The sequence below is a fragment of the Meriones unguiculatus genome, chromosome 11 (assembly GCF_030254825.1).
Source record: "Meriones unguiculatus strain TT.TT164.6M chromosome 11, Bangor_MerUng_6.1, whole genome shotgun sequence".
NCBI classification, from domain to species: Eukaryota; Metazoa; Chordata; class Mammalia; order Rodentia; family Muridae; genus Meriones; species Meriones unguiculatus.
Window position 1 is genome coordinate 77,970,033 of NC_083359.1, and position 25,564 is coordinate 77,995,596.

Consider the following 25,564-nt stretch of genomic DNA (forward strand, 5'->3'; position numbering starts at 1 on the left):
TGTTAGAAAAATACAAAATTTAATCTACACATATGACATTCTTAGCAAGGCACCTAAAAAAAATTCAATCTGAAGAACAGAACATGCCTTAGCTACAGACAGCTGTGGGGTTTTGTTGATCAAGCCTGGCTGGCTGGTCTCAAACTCCACAGGCAGCTCAGGTTTCTTGAATTCTTTTCCAGGTATGTGTCACAGCACTGTCACTGGCATGTTTTGAAAGTGTGTGTTTTACCCTTTAGTCTAAGGCCCTTGGTTGATCTGCGCACACACAGTCACTACTCCCCAACCCCCGCCCCAAAGCCAGCCAAGCCTCCCCCTGGGGCACACTCCCACTGGGCCGCAGATCTTCCTTCTTCCATGTTCTGTAGCCCAAGAATCCTGCAGCTTCAGGTTCATACTCAAGTCTAGCCACCTTCCAGGAAGAGCTATGGAGTCAAGAGACATTGGGAGCATTCTGTGGACCCTTTGGCACTTGGACCTCCTGCTTGCTTTCTGACTTGTGGCCCACATTCTAGAAAGTCTAGAATGCAGGGCTTTAAGGCACTGAGTGGTTTTAAGAACTGCCTCCTGCACACTAGCTGGAGCAGTGGTTGCTGGACACCAAGGTGCCTGGCAGATCCAGGGTCTCTGTGGTAGAGGAGGACAGCTCAGGTAGCACGGTGAGTCACCGTCAAGGCAGGATGAGGTTGATTCTCTGGGAAATGGATTTACAGCCCTGGGAGGAGAAAAGCTGCTCCTCCTCGGGGACGTACATCATCATCTTGGCGATTTCATCCAGGGCCTCTTCTGTATACGGGAGGTCTTGGCCCAGGAAAGCATCCCGGACGCACAGCCGCACATGGCGGTACTCCAGAGGCAGGAAGGGGATAAAGAAGTCGATAAGGTTTTCCTTCACGAGGCGGCTGGAGCCAAAGCTACTGTCTGAAATCAAGACCCAAAGTTATATGGAGTCTGACCTGGGACCAAACACTGCTGGAGACTTAAGGTGCTCCCCCAAATTGAGACCTGAGCAAGATATGGTCTCCCACAAAGCTCTAGGAGTGCTGGAAGCAGTAGGTTCCAAGAGCTGTGCAGCAGCTGTGGCTGCTCTAGGCACACAGAAGCACAGTGAGCAGGGCTAGAGCATGTTGTGGCAGGGTGCAGGCACCACGACTGTGGCTTGCTTTGGTACAGGAAAGAAGTAGCCGTCCTACCTTCCACTGATGGCTGAACCATCTGCACCGTTCTGTCAGGGAAACTGGCTAGTCTATGGGCATCAGGGACCACGGTTGTTTCTGTGGCTGGGCCTTTTCAGAGGGCATTTTCAGGAAAGGAGTTTAGGCTCACTTGTACTTCTGCTACAGAAGCTGACAATTTGAGATGGTCCTGTGCCCTCTACCATCCAGATACCCTCACTATCTCCCATTGGATGCATACACCATTCGCCTCCAGCTGTGGCTCTTGGCAAGGCCTGTGCATATGCCTGGGCTGGTCACTAACCTGCGGATTCCATGATCTCAGATTGAAGGGGAGTCTCCAGGTGCTGCATTGTAATTTTCTCCCTGGACCTTCCAGCCTTGAGCAAACCCAGGACCACCTCATTGATGACGCTGCCCCCAAGATTACTGAAAGAAACAAGCGCTTGTTAACAGCTGATTCCCATACTCAATTCCAAATTCCACTGACACCAGTTCCTGGAGGGTGGAGCCTGTTCCAAGGGGTAGGGCAGAAGAGCTCCCCTGCTTTGCCCCACCCTGCTTTCCTAGCCCAGATGAATCTGTGCTCAGTGCAGGAAGCACTCAAGTTGTGTGTGACCTGCAAGTCAGATGTGAATAAGATTCTAGGGCCATGTGGCATTAATGGATAAACACGGGGCTCCCGTCAGGGCACACTGTCCAGGCCTGCAGCAATTGCTCACATCACTCATCTGATTTCTGCACCTGCTATCAGGAGGCTTTCTGGGTACATAATTGCATCAGCAGAGGCAAGCCTAGACCCAGCACCAGAGATTGCCACATCCGAGTTTGCTACAGTAGGCCTGTTTCCATGCCTTGGACTAGGCAGCCAGCCTCTGGGGACTCTCTCAGCTCCAAGGTCACAGAATGCCGTCCCATCTCAGCCCAGAAGCAGTGGCCTGCTCCTCTGTGTGGCCCCAGGGACCCACTCTGCACGCAGTCTGCACATTTACCTGCGGCTTTCTTCTGAATTGCCTGACTGCGCTGCCTACAGCCAGTGTTGTTCTAGCACGGTGCAGGCTGCGTCTGTCACAGGACAATGCCTGGGAAGCCTTCACTGCCTGCACAGTGTCTTCAGCTCAGCAGGGCTGTACTCTGGCACCAAACAGGTGCTCAATTCCTCCCAGGCCCCTGCTGACTGTATGCTGAAAGGACCAGCGTCACAAGCTCTGTCACCAGCCGTGAACTCTTCCTGGAAGAACAGAGCTAGACTCAATCACGAACCTCTTTGGGCCTCCAAGTTTCTTCATTCATAAAATAAGAAACTGGGCCCAGACAATCTAGGGGCTCTTCATCGGTCAGGATACAGTGCCCTCCCCATGCTGTGCTCATGGACAGCTCACGTCCATGTGGTTGTTCTTCAAAGCCCTCTGTTCATACACTGACCACACGGCTCAACAGAAACAGACATTAGCAACCCGCTTCTAGGCGCACATGTCCAATCTTGCCATGGGACTTGGGTCTTCTACTGGCAGACATATAGGTGAAAGTCAGTATTAGTGTAACCATATAGCAAGTGCCTAAATTCTTCCAGCTGGCTAAGGATAGGGCTTTGGTTCCCTGATCACTTCAGCTGGCACCTCTGAAACCAAGCCATAAGCAGCACTGTCCCTGCTCCTGATAATTCTACTGTTCCTCAGGACAGACCTAAAATATCCCGAGTGTAGTGGGAGCAAGAGTCTCCAATAAGCAGAACCTGAAGACTGAGACCCGAGATGAAAAGGAGGGATGTCATCAGTAGACGCAGGAAGAACCAGGACCGTGGCCAAGTCCACCTGGACTGCGCAGCACCTCTGTGGCTCTGCGCCCTCCTCACAGCTAGTCAGCACTGCACTCTGTCCCAGGCCTGGCTGCCCCCATCGTACTGGGTGTCAGCTGTATGGATAAAGCTCACTCTTGCAAAATCTTAGCACTGGAAACCGGCTGTCATCCGTGTTGGGCAAGCAAGGCCTCCTGGGCTTCACCTACTCTTGCCTGCCATCAGGTGCCACAAGAGAGCTGGCAGAAAGGCACCAGGCCCTCATTTCAACAGCAGGTCTCAGGTATATTTCAGAATTAAACTGCAGATTAAGTGGGCTGTGTTGGGGGCTGGGAACGGCTCAGTGGACGAAGTATTGGTCGCCTGAGCGTGAAGACCTGAGCCCAGGTTCCTAGCAGCCCCGTGAAGAGCTGGGCACAGCTGTGTGCACTTATACCTTCAGCTCTGGGGGCTTGATGGCCAGCCAGTCTACCAAGATGCAGTGAGAGACCCTGTCTCAAAAGACAAGGTGGAGCCAAGTTATGGTGGCACGGGCCTTTAATTACCTCAGGAGACAGAGGTACATGGATCTCTGTAAGTTACAGTCCAGTCAGCCACATAGCAAGGTCGGAGGGGGGTGGGGCGCTAAAAAAAAAATGAACAAGGTAGAGAGATACAGAACAGCCAGTGTCGCCTCCACACAAGCTAGCCTGCACATACACAACACACATGCAAGAATCCTTACCACAAAGGGAAGGCACACTGACGTTCATTATAGAAATTAAGTCCAGAGATTCAAATCTCATCTCTCATAACTAGAACACCAGGGAACGTTAGGAAGGGGTTGGAGGTGGCTACTTTTGGGATACCCTCAGAGGGGTGGCTGTGGCAGACTGAATCACAGACTCCGTGGTGGAAGGCCTCGGTTCAAGCCTGCATCAGGATTGCTGGAAATCACTGCCCTGTCTGTCTAAGAGCCCTTGGGAAAGTGAACTCCCTGAGAGGCAAGCTTGACTGCTGTCAGGTGGCATCTCCCCAGCTCCACCTTCACCCATGTGAATGAACTAGTGTGTGTGTTTGTGTACGGCTACGTGGCCTCAGTCCACTGAGGTCAGGTCTCTAGGGGAAAGGGCAGGACGATTGCCAGCTGGTCAGTGACCAAATTGCTTGCCTTGAGATAGGAGGGTCACTGGGTCACACTGGGCAATTGCAACACCTGAGAGAGTTTGCCAAGCTGTGAAGCAGCTGGGTAGGAGAGAAAGTGCTTTAGGGAACCTTTCAGCCGCCTCTGCACGGACAGCTGAGGCCACTGCCTCAGAAAGGGGCAGTTCTCACTCTGGCGTTCCAGTTACGTTAACAAATGCCTCTTTTCTCTTACAACCACTCTAACATCCTCAGCCCTACTCCATCTATCCTCGCCTTCCCTATGCAGAAACCCAAGTGGCTTAGATGTGTTTCATCTTGTCTTAGGCAGCCACTCTAAACCCAAACCTGCCTTCCACAGTTCAGTGGGGAGCAAATCACTTCTGCCTCCCCAGGGCAACCCTAAAGCCTAGAAAACGCCACCTCCCACCCCACACTACCAGTGAGCAGGTACCAGGCTGTGGAAGAGAGGCTTCGTGGCCAGGGAGTAAGCAACAGGTTACCAACAGTCCGAAACTGAGTCTGCAAGGGTCTTTAGTGAAGTGTTCATACTGGACAAGTTTCCTCTCCACAGAGCCATTCTGGGGATCTGGGTGCATGGAACAAAAGCACAGTGATGCCGGAGTAGCTGCCCCTGCCCAGCAGCCTCACACTGTGGGAGACCCGCCCTTCACTCCTCACTTTCAGAGAAGAGACTGCCCTTCCAGAGTGGAAATCCTGAGGAATTTAACATGTTCTTCTACTTGGTTTTAGAACAATTGCTGATCCGTGCTCTCAGACTCTTGTTACTAACCCCCACTCCATCTCTGTTGCAGGGAGTGTAGCCTGCTGATGCTAACTCTATCCAGCCCTACCAACCCCACTCATCCTGGTGACCCAGGATGCCCTCTCCAGGGAAGGGCACCGGATCCACAGTGGCAACTCCACCCACTTGTAGGAGCTGCCTGGGGACCACTCATCTTGTGACTGTCTTCCACCACATCCCTTCCCAACACCTTCAATAAGGACGCTAGATTTGCATCACCAACTCCGCCAGTTCCTGTTGCTTAAGGAAGATCCTGAGCATCTATCTCCGAAACATCATGGAGACCGGATGTGAGGCTGTCCTAACTCAATGGAAGGTCTGCTTCTGCTTCTCCCTTAGCTCAGGCTGAGCTAGATCTACTTCTGATGCCCCACTGCAACCTCAACACTGAATTGTCCAAAGACTCAAACCTATGTCTCAGCTGGCCAAGTGCCTGGCAAGCTGGGTAACAGAAAACAGAGCTTCAAACACACACTCAACAAAGACACCAGATTCCCACACCCAGAGCTGCTATCAGTGATGAACTGCAGATGCCCAGGTCCCATCCCAAGTGCACAAGAAACAAGTCTCCACCAAGAAGAATTAGCACTTCCACAGTAATGTCTGAGAAAATCACCATTGATGACACAGATAACAATGATTTCAAAATAGAATGAAATAATGGAAACAAAGTCATAAAAACAAAACTTAATAAAGCTATAATCTCTGAAGAAAAGCAAAAAATCAAAACGTGGGAGATTTAGGAATTCAAACAGAAAACTCAGGAGGGCCTCGGCAGTAGATCAAGATGAAGAAAGAACATCAGGTGTGGCACACAGCTTCAATCCCAGCACTCGGGGGGCAGAGGCAGGTGGATCTCTGTGAGTGTGAGGCCAGCCTGGTCTACAGAGCGAGTTCCAGGACAAAGAAAAAAAAAAAAAAAAAAGAAAATTAAAAAAAAAAAAAACTCAAGACAAGGAAAATGTCAAACCCAAAAACTATGCTAAGAACAGAATGTGCAGGAACTCCAGGACTAAAGAAAAGATCAAACCTGCAAGTAATAGGCACAGGATTAGGAACAGGCCTAGGTTAGGGCACAGAAAATATTTTCAACAAGATTATAGAGGGGAAAAGAACTTCCCCGGGCTAGAAAGCTGCTCAGTGGTTAAAAGCACATGCTCCACTTCCAGAGGATCCGTGTTCAATTCCCAGAACCCATCTCAGGTGGCTCACAACTCCCTATAACTCCCGCTGCAGGGGGCCTGACACCTCTGGCCTTAGCAGGCACCGAAATCACACGCACATATCCACACAAAAGCACAGAATCATAATTTTAAAAATAATAACTCTTAAGAAAAAAACTCCCTTATCCAAAGAAAGAGATGGGTATCAGTGTTAGCATATAGGCAGTCTGCCCCTAGGTTGCCTGGCAACCTATGATGTCATCTGTGTGGCAGACATACCTGGCAGACTCATTTCAGGTACACACCACATATAAAGGACCAACCCATCACTGCATGCTCTCCCTGCTTTGGGTTCTCGCTCCTTCCCTCCTCTTTCTCTTCTCCCATGCTCTCCCACTGTCTCTGTCTATCTCCGTCTCTTTCTCTACCCTCATGGCCCATTTAGGCTCCAACACCTCTCCCCTTACCTTCCCCCAAATAAATCTCTTCTTATCAGATCTGTTGAGTGTGTGGCATTTTAAAAAATATATCCTAACAATAGGTGTAAAGTCTTTAATTCCATTCTGTTGAAATGAAAGGTTTTTTTTCTATGCCCACTCTAGCTCCTGAATGAGACAGAGACCTATTACTACAGCTGGGCAGATACTGACCTATTCAAACCCATCTATACTGCCCTGCCATGTGCTCCATGCTACTTGCCATCTAGTCTTACCCGGCCTGTTCCTGATCCATCTTTGTCCTCATGGCCCTACGACCTTCTCCTCCCTTTCTACCTGGGACCCCCAGACTGGGAACAGAAATCTTACCTACTATCTCTTCTTCCCAGTCATGCACTCTGAAGCTTATTAATAAATGTCTCTGCCTCACTATTTGGGAGCTAGAGCAGACATAGAAAAAACATTTAATTCAACAATTGGTTTTTCCAACATGAGGCATGAAAGCCAAGGTTAGGAGCTCGGGACATGAGACTTGGGCAAGCTTATGAGCGCTCTATGCTTACGTCATGAGGAAGTGCAGCCTAGGCCAGCTGCTGTGGCCAGAGCCAGGGGCAGGCTGGGACTGCAGGCGGCAGAAGCAGAGACCCAGAGATCAGAGTTACGCCACCAGTGCAGGCCACAAAGAAGGGGAGGAGGTAGCATGGCAGATGGCAGACCCAGAGAAGTGGCCGGGCTGTAGCCTGGAGTGCCACGTGTGGGCCTGAGGAGCCTCTGCCACTGTCTGAGCCCAGCACCTTCCCAGAGCCACGGAATGACTGAGAAGACTCCAGGAGCAGTAATGTGTGCTGAAGCACATGGTTTCCAGGCTCCAGAGTTTAAAGAAACTTAGGTAGAGAAATAATATTAAAAGTTTGAGAGCAGTAAAAGAGAAATGGATAGAATTGTTTTGTGCATAGGCATAGACACTACAGAAAGAAAGGGAAAAAAAAAAAAACCACTTAATTCAATAACCAGGACAGGAGGTAGAATACATGCCAGCCAAGGAATAGGTTCCAAAGCACAGAAGCTGTGGTTTCCGTGGTCCCATGGCAGAACTGCCCATTCCAGTTAAATGAAAAAGTAGGGGCAAGGCTAGTCACAGCACAGGTAGGCAGACCCAAACTTCTGAAGCGGTACAATGTGCCTAAAATATACCTAGATGCTAAAGCAAGAAAGGAAAGTGGGTATAGACCATCACAGAAACATTACTTTGAAAATAATAGTTGAAGTCTCCAAAGGAAGGAGAGAAAGATTTAAAAAAGAAAGTATTTTCCATATTTAAAAGAAAAAAAAATGCTATAGAGGAGGGCATTTGGACCCCATATATAGTTTTGTTTTGACTGTCAACATAAACATAATTATATGTCCAGTAATTATTGTAATTTTATACATGCTCCTTAAGAAAGATCAAAATAAGCTGGGCATCATAGTGCACTCCTGTAATCCCAGCACTCAGGGAGGCAGAGGCAGGAGGATCTCTGTGAGTTTGAGGCCAGCCTGGTCTACAAAGTGAGTCCAGGACAGCCAAAACTACACAGAGAAACCCTGTTTCAAAAAGAAAAAAAAAAAAAAAAAAAAAAAAAAGACAAAAAAAGCTCATAATAAAGCAGACCTAGATAAGAAAAGAACTGCTAAATTAAATCTGTCTATATATGCCTTAACTTCAAAATGGAAGAGAGGAAATGTGTTACATTGGGAAAGAGGCTTTCTACTTGCATCAACAGAAGAAAAACTTTGGATCCCATCCAAATTCCTAAAAATGAAGATCTTGACTGCAGACAGAGAGGAAGAAACAAAGACCAACAAAGCAGGTAACCTGTGCTGCTGTACTGCTGGTCCCTCTACATGGGAACAGCTCTAAGCCTGGCTGAGACATGAGAATATGTCTCTGCGTAGCTATAACCTTGTTGGCTATAGAATCCTCAGGACTTATCATACCATCCTTTTATATGGCATGGATGAAATTTTGTATTACAGTTTGGTTATACAGTCCGGACTGGCTGATGAAGACAGATGTCTTTCACCTGCTCAAACAAAGAGAAGCGAATCATCTTTAGCTAAATTGGGCACATTGAACACGCTATACTTGTGTTTATGCAAAAACGTATATTACCTGTGGTAGTTTACATGTTTACAGAACAAAAGGACCAGAAACCAATGCAATTAAAGCAAGCCTGATGAGGTTCACCCTCAATGCTAAGGAGGATGCTGAGACATGTTTACTCCAGCATCCTGCTAGACCCAGCCTCACAGACTGCCTAGCTACTGTTTCATCGAAACTTGCTTCCAGAATAGCTTCAAAGTTGGTCTAGCCTTACAGACTGCTTCACCCAGGGCTTCAGCTAGGATAAAAGGATAGATTATTGAATCTACTTTTAGACTAAAGAGCATTAGCAAGCCAAATATTTCACATTTGGTATGGACTTGTATATTGATACAGATTCAGGATTATATTTTGCTAGACTATGTATATATATTTCAACCCTTGTATATGGTATTATACCTATGCAACTCATTTAATAATGCAATGTGAAGTTCGAGTTCTTTTGAAAGCTGCTATTACAAATTGTTCAGGATAATTAAGTAATGCAAATTAGCAGTCAGTCAACCAAACTTGTGGTCATGCTAGATACTAGAGTTAATTACAGAAATATGCTTCCTAGGTTGAACAGATATAAATAGCTAGAAACAAGCAATGTTTGCCCATTCAGATATACTACAGATACATAGATGGTCTTCAAAAACCATTTAAAGATTTTTTTTTATTATTTAGCATTTAAAGATGTTTTATTAATAAAAAGCTTCTTTGACAGTGAGACATGTCAGCTCCTGGCAGCACCCCTGTTCTACTTCAAAGAAGATGATGGGCATCAAAGAATCTCCATATGGAGTTTTGTTTTTGTTTTCGTTTTTCAAAAGTGGCAAACTAGCCACTGGGCAAAAACTGCCCTTTCTTCAACTGCAGACTGCATGCTGTCCAAGCTGAACAAGCAAGACATGCAGAGAACTCTATTACTAAGCTTTGCCAAGACAGGGCAAGCAGTGTTTTGTAATTCCTGCTTCACAGAAAAGTCTGTCATATGCTGGACCAGGAGGCTGGAGATGATGCCCCAGCATGGCTGAGGAATACTGGGTGGCTGTCAGGCAGACAGCTGTCTCTGTTGTCTCTGTTGTTTCTGTGGTTTTGGAAGCTGCTTGCTCTGCACCTCCGGTTTACTCAGATAATATTCATCCTCCTCAGGTCTCTGGCAGGGCTGAAGACTAGACACAGGCTCACAGATGAGCTTAGGTTGGAAAGGGGCTAGGAAAGTGGTTTAGGGTCTAAGGAGATGTTTTAGAGCTGGAAACTGCAAGTTGTAAAAGTTAGAGGATATAGGACTAGAGAGATGGCTCAGTGATTAAGAGCATTGTCTGCTCTTCCAGAGGTCCTGAGTTCAATTCCCAGAAACTACATGGTGGCTCACAACCATCTATACTGGAGTCTGATGCCCTCTTCTGGCATCCAGGCATACATGCAGATAGAGCACTAAGACATAAAATAAATAAAATATTTAAAAAAAAAAGAAAGTTAGAGGATTTAAAGGCGTAGATGGTAATAAGAAACTGAATCAGGTACAGAACTTTGTACTCACCAAGATAGATGGTAGAATACTTTCTCCAAGGTTGTCAAATACAAATAGACTGGACATTGTGAATGTAATTCTTACATGATAGTTTTCATAATTGTTCTTATTGTATATAGTTTATTGCTGTTTGAGAAAAAGCCATTTATTTCCTGGACTAGAAGGGGGAGATGTAGAGGTAACCTTTACATTGTATTAGTGTGTCTCTGTATATTCAACTGTTAATAGCTGAAGTAGCAGTGAGCTAATAGATTCTAGTGTTGTCATTGCTGCTGAGGAATCCCCTGTCTTGCTGCTGTGTAAAAATTACTCCCTAATTATCTCTGGTTGGTTAATAAGGAAGCTGAAGAGCCGACACTGGGCGGGACTTCTGTTCCCTATATGGGGGTCTCAGGTAAAGAGAGAGGGCATGGGTGAGAAGGTCCCTGAGGAGTTACCGGCCATGAGGAATCACCATGAGGACAAAGATGGGGCAGGACTGGTCGAAATTAAACTAGATAGCAAGTAGCATGGGGCACATGGCTGGGAAGTAGCCAGGATAATATAGACGGGTTAGACTGGATCAATATCTGCCCAGCTATAGTGCTCTAAAGCTATTAATAAGTGTAATAGGTCTCCATCTCGTTACTTGGGAGCTAGAGCTAACATAGAAGAAAAAAAAACAAAAACAACATACCAACATCATACAGAACACCAAACAGACATGGCCAGGAAATAAAAACACAACATACCAAAATTTATGGGACACAACGAAAGTTAAGAGTTAAGTTTATGTACCTACATTTAAAAAAAATTGAGCGATCTCAATTTAATAATTTAATGATCCACCTGAAGATCTTAGAAAAACAAGATCAACAGCACTCCAAAAACTAAAAAATAAGAAAATAACATAGGTGGGATGAGATAAACAAAATCAAAGCTGATACTAGTGAAACAGAAATGAGAAAGAAAAAAAAAGACCCACATAAAAACACAAAACAAAGAATCAGTGAAAAGACAGACAAATCTTTAGCCAAATTAACCAAATAAGAGGAGGGAGATCCAAATTTATAAAATTAGAGATGAAAAGGGAAGCATTACAGTAGATCTGAGGAGATTCAGAGAACTGTAAGGGCTTATACTAAAAATCTATATTCCACTAAGCTGAAAAATCTGAAAGAAATGGGTGAATTTCTACCAAGTAGAAAAGAAAAAAAAAATCCCTTTTATGAAGCCAATTTTATCCTCATACTAAAACCAGACAAAGACCCAACAACAACAAAGAAGAAGAAAAGAATAGACCAATTTCTTTTATCAAGGAGATTCTCAATAAACTCAATCCACCATGTAAGTAGATGGATCATCTTATTAGACGTAGAAAAGGCCTTTGACATGAACATCCATTCATAAAAGTCCTGGGAGAATCTGGATACAGGGGACTACGTCAACGTAGGAAATGCCACGCACAGGAAGCCTACACATCAACACCACCCTAAGCAGTAAGACTCAAGCACTTCCATAAAAATAAGGAACAGGACAAGAATGTCTATTCTGCACCGTCCTGCTTTATATGATGCTTGAAGTCTTAGCTGGAACAGTAAGACAGTGAAGGAGACTGAGGGGTCACAGACAGGAAAGAAGAAGCCAGAGCATCTTTATTGGCAACGATGTGATTCTATATATAAAAAACTCTGAGACGCCACTGGAAAACTACAGCTGATACAATCAGCACAGGAGCAAAATACAAAACATTCAAAAATTAGCAGCCTTCCTATATACACATGTCAAACACACCAAGATAGAGATCAATCCATTAACGATGGCCCAAAAAAAATACCCTGGAATACTTCTGAGAAAGTAAAAGATGTGTGCAGTAAACACTTTGAGAGGCTTAAAAACAAAGGACACTGAATAAGATATCAGAGGATGTAAAGATCTCCCATGTCTTTTCAACTTACAGACTTAACACAGTCCCCATTAAAATTCCAATGCAGGGGGCTGGAGAGATAGCTCAGTGGTTAAGAGCACTGTCTCAATTCCCAGGACTGACACGGCAGCTCGAAACTGTCTGTAACTCCAGTTCCAAGGGATCTGACACCTTCATACTAATGCACATAAAATTTTAAAAAGTTATTTTAAAAAATTCCAATGCAGTTCTTCATAAAAATTGAAAAATGAATCTTAAATTTCATATGAAAACACAAAAACTCAGTGTGGCCAAGACAGTCCTAATTGGACATAGCATTAAATGGACTCCTAACAACTTATCACTATGCCTATAGCGAATGGGTCTCTCAATGCTCATCAGAGGAGCATCTATTTGCAGCAGATGGTAATTTTTAAAACCTTTAGGTTTATGAGTGCTCTATTTGCATGCACATCCAAGTGCCGGGAGAGGGCATCCGATCACATTATAGAAGGTGGTGAGCTGACACGTGGTTGCTGGGAACTGAACTCAGGACCCCTGGAAGAGCAGACAGTGCTCCCAACCAGCAGGCCATCCCTCCAGTCCTCAGTAGATGGTGATTAACACAGAGACTCACAACTGGCTAAGGTGCTCAGAGTAAAAGCCTGCAATACGCCTGGCCCCAAATAGATGATAAATGCCCAGCCGTCTCCCCCCAAGGCAGAGGGATAATTTCGGATGAGGAAGGAGGAAGAGTGGAAGAACACGGACGACTACAAGGCAACACTGTCTTCTGGACACAGCTGGGCAGCTGCGCATATGAACTCCCAGCAGTTGTGACAACATGTACAAGATCTGGGCAAGCCCCAAAATAAACCAAGTCCTATTGAGGAGAGGGGAGATGAGCACCAAGTCCCACCCTCACTAAGGAGCTACTGGCAATTATTAGCTACTGGGAGAGGGAGAGTCCTTCCTTCACATAGCCCTTGGTTTAAGTGGCGTGCACGCCAGCGAAGACAACACAGCTGCTAAGAATACTTGGGCGTTAGAAATTGGTCACAATGGTTTTTTTTTTTGTTGTGTTTTTAAGGACACAAAGTTGGATGGGTATGGGCAGGAAGGTAGGGACTGGATCTAGTAACTAGGGTTTGGATGTGTGTGAATATGATCAAAACACACTGTAGGGAGCTGGAGAGATGGCTCAGAGGTTAAGAGCACTGGCTGTTCTTCCAGTGGTGCAGAGTTCAATTCCCAGCAACCACATGGCGGCTTATGACCATCTATAATGAGATCTGGTGCCCTCTTCTGGCCTGTAGGCATATGTGCAGGCAGAACACTGTATACATAATAAATAAATAAATCTAAAACAACAAAAAACACTGTAGGAAAACCTTAAGGGGGGGGAAAAAGCAAACTCAAAACACCCCTCCTTTATGCTTCCGATGCTCTTTGAAAAGGCAGCCTCGCTTCAGCTCCTTTCCTAACTCCTCCCAGAGTCCCCGGGAAGCGATGGAGGGTGAGGGTGGGCGAGCTCACAGTCCCTTTACTGCTTCCAGGCTGGGGGCTTTGGCTTCCGGAGGGCCTCCGCTCCCCAGCCTCCTGCTCAGGCCTCACCTGAGAAAGAGGAAGATGGCTCTGGGCGGCTCGGGGCGGTCGGCCTCGGGGGTCCTCCGTTCCAGGTGAGGTCCGAGCAGCTCCAGCAGCCCGGGGTGCAGCTTCTCCGCTTCGTCGAAGATGAACGTGCTCTGGTGGCAGCGCCGCCGCGTCTCCTGCATCTGCCTCAGCAGCTCCTCCTGCGCAGGACACAGAAAGCTGCAGACCTCTGCAAGCCCGTGCCTCGGCCCAGGCGCAGTGGGGCACCCGAGGCCAGGCTCCACCCACCACAACTACCAAAGTCTGGGGAGGGCCCCACCAGGCTGCCAAGCTTCCCAGGTGATGCTCCTGATCCTGGCCTCAGCATCCCCACCTGCTGGGAAGATGCGAGAAGCTCTGCCCAGGGAACAAGCACCAGCCAGGTGCCTTCTCCAAAAGCAAAGTCCCTTCCTGGAGCTAAGGGCTCCTCACCCTTCCCAGGGGCTCAAGAACCCCCGGAAATAAAGGAAAGGTTCGAGGCCCAGAGGCTGCCAGCCACAAAGCAAATGGCCCACTGGCACGCAGACTGGGCCGGGATCTCAAGGGAGCCAGCCTGCTCTGCCTTGGTGCACAGGCTCTATGTAACTTGAGGGTTACCACGTGGGCGGCCCAACCACAAGAAGACGGTGAACCCTCCACTGAACATAAGCTTTGTGGTGCTCTCGGAGCTGGGCACAGCCGCTTCTCAGGGGCAGCCCGGCAAGTCTACACCACCTGTCCAGCTCGTCCTCCTTGGCATCTTCATCCCTTCGACACCCGAGCACACACATGTGCATGTGTGTGGACATGTCGGCATTCTAGTGGGGAAGCTGACATCCTCAAGCAGTTTCGCTGCAGTCAAGGCCAGAGAATTCTTTCTGGAAAGCTCAACCGTTGACGTCCTGACAGGATCACTCTCTGAGGCTCAGGTCACCCAGCCCTTGCACTCCAAGGCCATTCTGAAACTCTCAGGTGACTCAGGCAAGCTCTGCCCTCAAGGCTGACTTCATCTTCCCAGTTTACAGACTCCCAAAGTGCTACAGCTGAGAGCCAGCCAACACGGCTGTGGTCACAGCTGGCTGCTCATTTTCAAGCTAATTTTACTACATGGGTAAATGATAAAAACCTCCAAATAGCAAAAGAGCAAAGGATCCTTCTGTTGGGCTTGCTGGCTTGTAAAAAGCTGCAGTAGGGGCTAGGTGGTGGCCCTCAGGGAGGCAGAGGCAGGCGGTTCTCTGTGAGTTCGAGGCCAATCTGGTCTACAGAGTGAGTTCCAGGACAGCCACGGCTACACAGAGAAACCCTGTCTTGAAAACCAAATAAATAAATGGAAGAAAAAAATAAAAACACCTCAAATTGTTATTCAATTATATATTCGAGGGGGGAAAAGAAAACAAAGAAGCCGGTTAAGCCAGGTGTTGAGCACACGCCTTTGTGGCCACCTTACTGCCCCGTCCGTAAGGCGCAGGCTGGTATCATCGCTAACTGAGCTCTCCTGTTTGAATCCAGGCAGGCACAATTGGAAGGCCCAGGCACACACTCATAGCCCAGAGTAAATCTGGAGAAAGTCACCCCCACAGCCCATTCCCCTTTCCGCCTCATACACCTACAAGGGTGTGAAACTTCGGCCAAAACTTCGGGGAAGGGCAGGACCACAGGAGGCCAACTGTGGCCAGCTAAGGAGGCCGTGGCCTTAGGTGAGGGGGTGGCAAAGTCTCTTCCCCTTGGACATAGACAGGATCTCTTTGTGCAGCCCAGGCTGGTCTTGAACGCAAGATGTCCCTGCCTTACAGCCAATGAGTGTTGGGATTATAGGTATGTGTCACCCAGCTACTTTTCACTATTTTTAACACACTCAAACCTCCCCTCCGCCCTGTGATTCTGTCGGGGCTGTGTCTGGCCTCCAGTGTGCAGCTGTCATAGAAATAGTTCCAGAGTGTTCTAGAGACGTTAAGTTTTCCTTCCTGGCGCTCTGGGCTGCCTCTGTGAGAGGGCGGGGATTGGGGGTGACCTACACCCACGCCTACTGTATCAAATGGCTATGCAGGTGTGCCCCTGTATTTTCAAGGCAATGCCAAATGCTGGCAGGACATTTGGCAGCGTCATTTCTCTGGCCCACTACCTGTCTGTCACCTCCTCACTTGCCCAAAGAGAGGGAAAAGCCGGCTGCCATGGGGGGAGGTCACCGGTGGGGGAGGTCAGGAAAGGCAACGCTAAAATGCAGACTGGGCGTGGCCCTGCTGTTGACTCAGAATGAATAAGCTGTAGAACCTCTCCCACTCTAACAGCCTTTTTTTTTTTTTTTTTTTTTTTAACAAGAGAGGACTATGGCTTTTGTTAAATAAACAGCTGGCTGGCTGGAGCGGGGACAGAAGGTCCGGCAGGACGCCGGAGCGGATGGACAGAGGCAGGAGACAGAAGCAGGGACGGAACAAAGTAAGGAGAAAAGAGAACGCCAATGGCGGGGCCGCAGTGGCCCAGAAGTCAGGTTAAGTTAGAGGCTAGCCGAGAGGCTGCCCCAGCAGAAAGGCCCCTTAAACTGTAGAGATGTCTCCGAGGGGGCTTCATTACTGAACCGCAAGTGGGACCCCGAAAAGCCCTGTCACAGCTGCTGCCCCAGTTTCCTTCCCGCAGCTGCCTTCCCCATCCTGCGCCAGCTTACCCCCTCTCGGCCGGGCCGGCGGGCCCCTCACCTTGTACACGTCCACAAACTTGGGGTGAGGGAAATGGAAGGTGGAGATAAACGTCTTGACGCAGTCACTCCTCATCCCGTCCCGATACAGGTTGTCCGCCAGCATCCGAGCCACGAAGTTCTTCCCCGTGCCAGACCAGCCGTGGAAGGACAGCGCCAGGGCCTTGCGGGCTCCGGGCACCTCCAGGTAGGCCCTCACCGCGCTTAGGACCAACTTGCTAGCCAGATGCTGGCCGTGCAGCCGCACCCGCAGGTCTGACTCTAAGCCTGGGAGGAGGACGGAGGTGACAGTGAGGGGCACAGGACGCGTTTGGCCCTTCCCCTCCCCACCCCAGGATTTCTACCATCTGGCCCCTGTGACCGTGCAACAAGGAGCAAGAGGTCAGACCTCACGGCACATGCCGGTCAACGGCCATTTTTGAAGAATCTGAGAAATCAAGATTGGGCCCTGGGAAAACAGAATTACCCACTCTGGATACTGGGTGGACAGGCCAGTGTGGAGGGCCCTGCCACATTTCAAAGGGGTTCACCTTCTCTGTCTGTCCCGTCCCAAAGCCAGGCCTGCCTTCCTTTCCCCCTTGAATGGGCACAGTTTGGAGGCAGGGAGGCCGTGCTGCTAGCTGGAGTCCAGGCTGGCTATAACCCTCCTATGAACACCGATTGGCTTGCCACCTGGAGCCAACCCAGAGGGGACACTGGCAAGTGACAGTCTACTTTTAAACACTGCCATTACTTTGCTTCATCTCAAAACCATTGGTGCCACGAAGGGAAAACTGGCATCAGAACTAGGCTGCTGTAAATGTGGATATCCAGGCCTGAGGAGCAGCCCATAGTCTGAGGAGAGAGCAGTGCAAGCCGGGTGCAGTGGTAGAGGCAGGGGCATCTGTGTGAGTTCCAGGACAGTCTGGTCTACAGAGTTCCAGGATAGCCAGGGCTACACAGAGAAACCCTGTCTCAAAAAAAAACCGGAGAGAGTGTACTGACGTGCTGTAAAGCTGCACTCAGGCTTCCTGACCTGCATGTGGCCTGAGACTCTACCCCATGCTAGTGCTATACCGTGCTCAACACACTGAGTGTGATCTGTCCGCCTTTCCTTCCTCCTCCTCCTCTCTCTCTCTCTCTCTCTCTCTCTGCGGGTGTGTCCGTGCTCCTGTATGTGTGCAGGGGATCGCACCTACATCGTGCACAGGACTGTGGAGACCAGAGCTTCGCATCAGGCATCTTCCTCAGTCACTCTCCACCTTGTTTTTTTTTTTTTTTTTAAGTCGAGGTCTCTCGTGGAACCCGGAGCTCGGGTTTCGCTAGACTGACTTTCCCACGAGCCCCAGGAATCCTCCTGTCACAGTTCTCTGTCCCAGGAAGTGTGCACCGCGCCTGGCTTTTACATGGGTGCTGGGGACTGAGCTCAGAGCCTCAAGCTTGAGCGGCAAGCACCGTCCCGGACTGAGCCCGACTCAGAGCCTCTGGCACTTCCTGTCATCAAGTAACCTAATGTCTAGTTTGTGCTTCAAGGCGCAAGAAACACAAGGGGAGAACTGCAGGCAAACTCCAGGTAAGAAACTGCTTCTGGGGGAACCCAGAAATTCTGCAAAGGACTTAAAGCACTGGGCCTGAGGCAGAACAGGTTTTGCAAGTCACGCTAATTGCCGCACTGGAGCATTCAAACACAAACCACCGGCACAAGCGCTAGACCCACCCAGCCTAATAAAAAGTGCAGCAGTGACTCGTATGCCTGCAGCTGGGCTGAGGGGTGCAGGCTCTCCGCAAGGGCGATTTTCACACACGAGTGTGTTATATTGGTTACAAACCAATGAACTGGTTTCTAGAATGGAAAACAACCTTCTGTTTCTCTCGGGATGCAGCACCCCTCCTCCCTCCCTGGCAGCCTTGCTCTAACAAGATAAACCGAGAAGCCCAGGTTACCCCCATAGAACTCTGATGGCTAAGCTTTGAGACAGGCGCTTTTTTTTTATTGACAGTGGGTCTTTCTGCATAGCCAAGGCTGACCTTGGACTCATCACCTTCCCACCTCAGTTTTCCACACCGGACTAGAAAGGGACACTGTGTGTGTGTGTGTGTGTGTGTGTGTGTGTGTTCATATGGGTGTGCATGCGTGCATGAAAGTGGAGGTGAACATGAGGTGTCTGATCACTCCCTGCTCTTTTCTTTTCTTTTTTTTTTTTTCAGACACGGGCTGCCATTGAGTGACAGGTGTGCAGTGTTGTGCTCAGCTTTTCCGTGGGTGCTGGACATCAGGACTCAGACATCGCCATGCTTGCCCTGTGGGTTCTCCAAACCCCTAGAAAATAGCATTTAAATTTCTCTTTTTCTTTTTGGCTGGGCGGTAGTGGCACACACTTTTAATCTCAGCGCTCGGGAGGCAGAGGCCGGCAGAGCTGTGAGTTCAAGGCAAGCCTGGTCTACACAGTGAGTGCTAGGCTAGCCAAAACTGCACAGAGAAACCCTGCCTCAAAAAAACCCCCAACAATTACAAATTTTTTTAATTAGGTATGTATGTGTCCCTGTGTGTGTGTCATGGGCTTGTGTAGATGGGCACAGCAGCCTTGCAGAAGCAGAAGAGGGTGTCAGAGTCCCTGGAAACGGACTTATAGCCAGTTGTGAGCTGCCTGTGTGGGCGGTGGGAACTGGACTTAGGTCCTCTGTCAGGAGAGGTCCTGGCTAACTGCTGAGCCATGTCTCCAGCCCTGAGGGACACTTTAACCACAATGTTTTCATCAGCTCTGTGGCTCCGCGCTCTCACCCACCTACAGAGAGGTTGCTTACTACTCCTGTTCTGGCTCTAACTGTCCGGAAAGGGTTGGAGGGAGGCTGTATCACCCTCTGACTCAGTCTCTGCAGAACACAGAGCTGGGTACATAGTGGGGCTCAACAGAGAGGAGAATCCATCCTCAGACCCCACGCGGGGATGGTACTGCACGAGTGGAGGGACAGATGGTGTCTGTCCCTCTGGGCCTGGCCTACATCTCAGTGTCTCCTGTCACGTGTCTTAGCTGGGTGGCACATATCCACAGCTCCCGTAGATCATAAACTCTGCAACTTTAAAGGTAAAAAGTGTCCCCAGCACTGGGGGCACCGAGAGTGCGGTGGGGATAAGGTAAGGGGCTTCTTGCTCCCGACCTAAGTGTCTCCATACTTGTTCCTAGATGACAGAATGTAACATCCGTTGGGGACACCCTCAGTGTTGGTGCCCTGTCGTTCCTACTGAGGAGGGTGTCCTTTCTGAAAATCACGGAGTTCAAAGTCTTGTCAGAGAGCGCCTCAAATTGCACACCAGCCCTCTAAGTTGAGGGGTAAGTTTCTCACCAGTCTCCAACTCCCTCCCCTAGATACCTGAACCCTGGAAATCAGCTCCGACCTGTCAGGTTGTTGGAGATCCTGCAGTCCCCGCCGGTGCAGCAGTCGTGAAAGCGGCAGAACCACGCGGTGAGCATATCCAGCGACCTCCGGCCCCACAAAGGAAGGCTCCAGCCTGGAAAGAGGATGCTCTCAGACGGTGATGAAGGAGACACCCCTGAGGTTTCTCAGTGAAAGCGCCCAAACTAGAATTCAGCTCCCAACTCACAGCCGGGCTCCGGCTGTGCTCCAGCACTCCCTCCAGGAGCCGCAGAAGCGAAAGTATCTGGGGATGGGGACAGTGGCCAGGGGTGTTTACAAAGGACTTTCCCTAAGCCATCAACAAGGCGGTCCGGCAGGAATGGGGCAGGTGAGAGCAGCAGAGCAGCCAGACCTCTGCACCAGGGTCTGCGCCGGGAGATGTGACCAGGCCCCCTGATCCGCTGCTCTGGCCGGGTGCGTGACGCCGGGCGGAAGAGCGAAGCTGGTGGGTGGGCGAGGGATGGGAGGCGGGGATCGCTCTTACCCAGCGGCGGCCAGGGGGTCTCCGGGTCCTCACAGTGATCGGGCCACATGGCGCAGCTGAATTGCGCCCAGTACCGTCTGGAGAGGGCCCCGGCTGTCCTCAGCTGCTCCTGCAGGCGTTGGATGCTCGGCCACGGGGCCGAATCCTCCGCCTCCTGCCCCGGGGTCCTGGCACCTTGGTGGCCCTGCACGCCCGGGGGGCGCAGCGGCAGCAGCAGCAGTAGCCAGAGCAAGCTACGAAGCATGACCGCCTCGAGCGCTTCCGCTTGGAGGAGTCCGGAGACCCGGGACCCACCCGCACCCAAGAGCTGGAGCGGCCCAGGATTGGCGTCGCCATGGTGACCGGCCCGCCCTTGAGGAGGCCGAGCCAGTCGCTGAAGTCGGAACCGAAACTCAAGCTGATGTCCGAATCCTCAGACAGGCTTGAGCCCCAGCCCACCCTGCCCGACGCGGCCTATCCCGCAGCAACGTCTGTGGCCTAGGAAGGTGCCAGCAGGCCCTAAAAGGACCGCGGCCAACCCTTCAGCTGCGCCTCCCACACTAGGACTCCCTGCCCTCGTAGAGGTCAGCTTTTTGCCAACGAGGAAGGTGTTGAAATCGGCCAAGCAGGCAGTTTTGTTGGCAGGGCAGTCAGCTGGGTGGAGAGCCGGGCGGCCAAGGTCGCCCCTGGAGCGGGCAGCAGCAGGCTTTCACGGGTGCCAGTCCGGCAGAAGGGAGGATTTGAGGTCTGGAAACCCCCCGGGTTACTGCGTCAACGTGAGAATTACAGAAGTTAGAAAAGTGGCTGCCCATCGGCTAGGTTTACGAAGCCGTTAATACCAGCACCCAGGAGGCAGAGGCCAGCACAGCTCTGTGAGTTCACGGCTAGCCTGGTCTACATACCAGGTTCCAGCCAGCTATGGCTACGTAGTGAGACCCTGTCTATGTTTAGAAAACACCAAAGAACCCGGGCTTGGTCCCCAGCTTGACATCATGGGAGAGGTGGTAAAATTAGTCAGAGCTGAGCCCTAGTTGGGAGTGGGTCTTTGGATTTTTGCGGGGGAGGGGGCATGTTCCCGAAAGAGGATTGTGGGTGAGCAGTTTTGTTCTGCCAACTGCTCCTGCCGCGATGCGCGCTGCTCGCCTTCTCCAGAGGCCTGTAAATAGCGAACTGGAGATTTCCTTGCTAATTTCTGTGTTATCTGTCAGGAAACCGACACACTTTTGTACTTACTTGATAACACTAACTCATTCAATAAATATCTGAGTACGCATGACAGTCTAACATACTGATTATGTTTGGGGTTTTTGTTGCATTTTTGGAGACAGGTTCCTCTGTGTAGCCCTGGCTGTCCTGAAACTCTGTAGACCAGGCTGGCCTGAATCGCTGAGATCTGCCTGTCTTTGCCTCCGGGCGTGTTGGGATTTAAGGGCTTGTGCCACCACCAACCAGGCCTACTGATCATCTGACCTACGGAGAACTTGGGTGTCACCTGACTCTTCTATGCGTTGACTGTCCCACCCACACTCAGGTCCTCGGGTCCCTGGGAGGAGGAGTCAAATGAACGTTTCACACTCCTGGGTAGTATTTTCTCCTCACGTGGCAAGTATGTGCACTGATATGGAATGTATAAAACACCAGCATTTATTACTTACTAGTGTTTACTGGTAATTATGGTGTCAAAGAGGGCTAGTGTTCTGGTACAGCGCCTGCTTATGTGCTAACTTCAACCAAAATAAAAAACAAAACAAAACAAAAACAAAAACCTAAAAGAAATCTGACAAAAGCACCCAAATTTTAAGACTGTAGGATAATCATCTCGGCTGGGCACCCTTTGGGGGACACTAGCAGTGTCTGAGATGCTTTGCTTTGAACTAGCATTTCACTGCAGATAAAGAAATCCTCAGACTGCCCTGATTTCAAGACATTTTCAAAGCAAAACAAAAATAAAACAAACAAAACTTGAGGCAGGTGGTTCACCAAGAAGTCAGCCCCACACTGAAACAACAAATCCACACATCAGTGTTTGGCTCAGGGTTCGGGGCTGGTGGCTGTAAAGGCTCATGGGTGATGGGGACATCTAGAGGCCACTGTGGGAACTACAGGAGGCTATGAGCTCTCAGCATTGTTTGAGAATGGTCCAAAGATTCAAGGCTTTGGCCTTGCCTGCGAGCGTGTCATAAGTGCAGAATCTGAAGTGAGACCCCAGACTTACTGAGTCAACACATGTGTGTGACAGGTACATGTAAGAGTGCTGCAGGGCATCTGATCACACTGTGAACCCTGAGATTGTGTTTACTAGAAACAGGTGTTTCTAGTTGTGGTGCTGCTCAGCCCAGAACACACCTTTAATCCGGGGCTTTCTGCTTGAATACTGTAAACGGGATTAAATAAAGTCACCATAGGTCAAGAGTAAGCAACCAGCAGATAGGAAGTGAACATAGATTACACTCAGAGAGTAAAAGGAAGGACAATGCATGGAGAGATGCACAGGAAGTGGAAGGGAGGGACATTCAGTTTAAAGGAGGTTGTTTGAGATGGTGTGGGAAAATGCTCATTCCTTCTGGGATGCTGGCTGAAGAGGAAGGTCAGCTGGGTGCTTTCTCTGCCTCTCTGAGCTAGCAGGCTTTCCCCCCAGCATCTGGCTCTTAAGTCTTTACTGGTAGAACGATTTTATTAAAAGCAACATGAGAAAATGCATACTCTCTTAATGACTTTATCTGCATGGGACTTCACTTTTCAAAAGGGGGTCTTCCAACCCCCTGAAGATAACCAGAACCCTTTGCCTTGAAAACAATCTCTGGGGAACAACTCAAGTCTCTTATCTCTACAAACAAACTTGATAAACAAACTCTGAACACATGAAAGTTTCCAGTACACTTCAGTGGCCTACAGCACTTGTGGAATCCCCATCGTCTGTGACTGTTCTTTCAAGAGAGGGTACATCCAGGTAACACAATGACCTCTGGAAACGTGGACCAGGCGCTGGGCAGGAGTGCAGGCCCAAGAGGCCCTGCATCTTCTGAGTTTGCAGCACCCTATTTCTGGAGTCATGGGGTTTTTATCTCATCATTGCTGAGACAGGGTCTCACTATAGTAGTGCTGGCTGGCCTGGAACTCACTACATAGACTAGGTCGGCTTCAAACGGCACTCCTTCTGCCTCTTACAGCTAGAGGCTATACACATCCATTAAATCTAAACCAGTATATCTCCTTCTTCAATGGAGGTGCTGTGAACTCCACTCTCATTCTCGCTACCTTGTAGAAGAAATCTCTTGTGTATTATATGGCTACGCCTGTTGATTAAAAAACCTATGGTCTATAGCTTAGGCAGGAAATAGGAGGTGAAATGTCTGGTAGGCAGAGGGATTGTGGGGGAGAGACAGGCATGGGAGATTCAGCTGGTAAGATGTAAGGAAGGTGGAACGCATGGTACCTGAGCTCAGGTAACCAGACACGTGACAGAATGGAGTCCAAGGGTTTATTTTAAGTTATGAGCTAGTCAGAGAAGAGCCTAGCTATACGGCCTAGGTATAGCTTTAGAAAATGAAGACTGCTCAGCTACAAGTTCTAATGCCTGTTCCACTGAGGAGCAAAAGGGTCCTGAAGTGGGGCCTGCAGAAGGATCTATGTAATCATGTAAGAAGGAGCCAAACTGAAGCCATTTTGAATAAAACTTCTACTTTGAATAGGGTCAAATAAAATTTAAGTTCCTATTACTTCCCTGAGTAACCGGCATCCTGGCTGGCAAGTTGAGACACGAACGCTAGGCAAGCCACCCCACCAGCTGGAACATGTTAAGTGTACCACAAAAGACATGTCCCTAAGGAAGTCCTCATTCCTAAATCCTGATTGGCGGGTAACTGGGCACAGATGTTTGTGGATTTTTGGCCTAAAAACTCTGTACAGGTGGGAGGTGGTGGCACACACCTTTAATCCCAGTACTCAGGAGGAAGAGGCTGGTAGATCTCAGTGAGTTCAAGGCCAGTCAGAGCTACACAGAGAAACCCTGTCTCGAGAAAATAAAACCCCAAACTCTGTAGCATTCTGGCCAGGGGTTACAGTTCAGTTCCCAAGTCTGTTCTGTGGTCTTGATTGATCAGTAACAGCCTGAGCACAATAAATTTTTGTCATTTGCTTATCTGTAAATACTTAACAAGATGAATGTTCACAGAAACAGCCAGATGCCCAGTCTGTGCTGTAGTCCCTGACTGGCCAGTTTTTGCTACCTAATTCAAATAAAGATCTTGCTTTGCTGGACTGACTGCTTGGTTTGCTTTGGATTTTTGGACATCAATAATCATTTGAATGAGAAATGTCCCTCAGTGTCAGGAATTTGGCCCACAGCAGTTTGGGAGGTTTAGGAGGTTTGGCCTTGCTGGAGGAGCTGACTAGAGGAAGGTGCTAAGAGTCTAAAGACTTACTCAGGGTGGTGCTGGCTCACGCCCTTAACCCCAGCAGCAGGAGTCAGAGGCAGGTGGATTTCTGTGAATTTAAGGCCAGCCTAAAGAGTGAGTTCGAGGACCACCAGGACTAGAGAAATCCGGTCCCGAAAACAAAACAACAACAAAGTTAAGAAACTTGTACCATTTCAAGTTTGCCGGACTTCATGCTTGTGGTTGAAGGCATGAGACCATGGCTTCTGCTCCAGCCACCATCCCTGCTGCTTCCGTAAACCCAAACAACCCTTTCCTTCTGTAACTTGCCTAGGTTATGGTGCTTTATCAGAGCAATAGAAAACAAGTACAGTCTTTATGCAGTGGGTCAGGGAGAAACACATGGCAGAAGGCAGCCTCCAGCCTCCAAGGGTTATGTTCAAACACAGTGACAATAGCTGGCACAATCGCGCAGCAAACCGGGAGGAAACTTAAACTAGGCTTGTCTGGTTGAGGGTTTAGATACTGGATTTCCATTTGCAAAATGAAAATTCTAATCACGGAAACGACTCTGTGGTCCTGCCTATAGTGCACTGTGCCACCAAGTCCTATTTAGTATTTATAATTCTTCATCTCCAAGCGGCTGCAAAAAAGGAGCTTTTTTTCTTAGTGGGTGCTAGGAGTTGAACCTGGGTCCTCTGGAAGAACAGTCAGTGCTGTTAACCACTGGGCCATCTCTCCAGCCCACGAAAGGAGTTAATAATTAACATCTCAGAGGCACTAAAGACTGGTCTGGTACAGCTATGTGAGGGCTTTTCAAAGACCTGTGAGGAAGACTAAGGCTCTCAACCACTGGAAGTAATCCCTAAGTTTAAGTAGAGGCAAAGAATGTAACATCCTTTTAAAAACAGCAGGTAGGAAAATGAACAGAAAGCACCAGGGAGGAAAAAAAGATTAATAGGAAAACATCATACAATAA

General features: G+C 49.0%; 1 protein-coding gene across 1 annotated transcript; it reads right to left on the reverse strand.

Annotated features, from left to right (window-relative positions):
- Window positions 1-20,639, reverse strand: Tor3a (torsin family 3 member A). Its single transcript, XM_021660184.2, has 6 exons — window positions 20,231-20,639; window positions 19,727-19,840; window positions 16,352-16,617; window positions 13,662-13,840; window positions 1,480-1,604; window positions 1-921 (listed from the first exon to the last, which is right to left on the reverse strand). Exons 1-6 carry the CDS (start codon window positions 20,472-20,474, stop codon window positions 671-673), a joined length of 1,179 nt encoding a protein of 392 aa, XP_021515859.1. The 5' UTR covers window positions 20,475-20,639; the 3' UTR covers window positions 1-670.
- Between the last annotated feature and the right edge of the window lie 4,925 nt (window positions 20,640-25,564).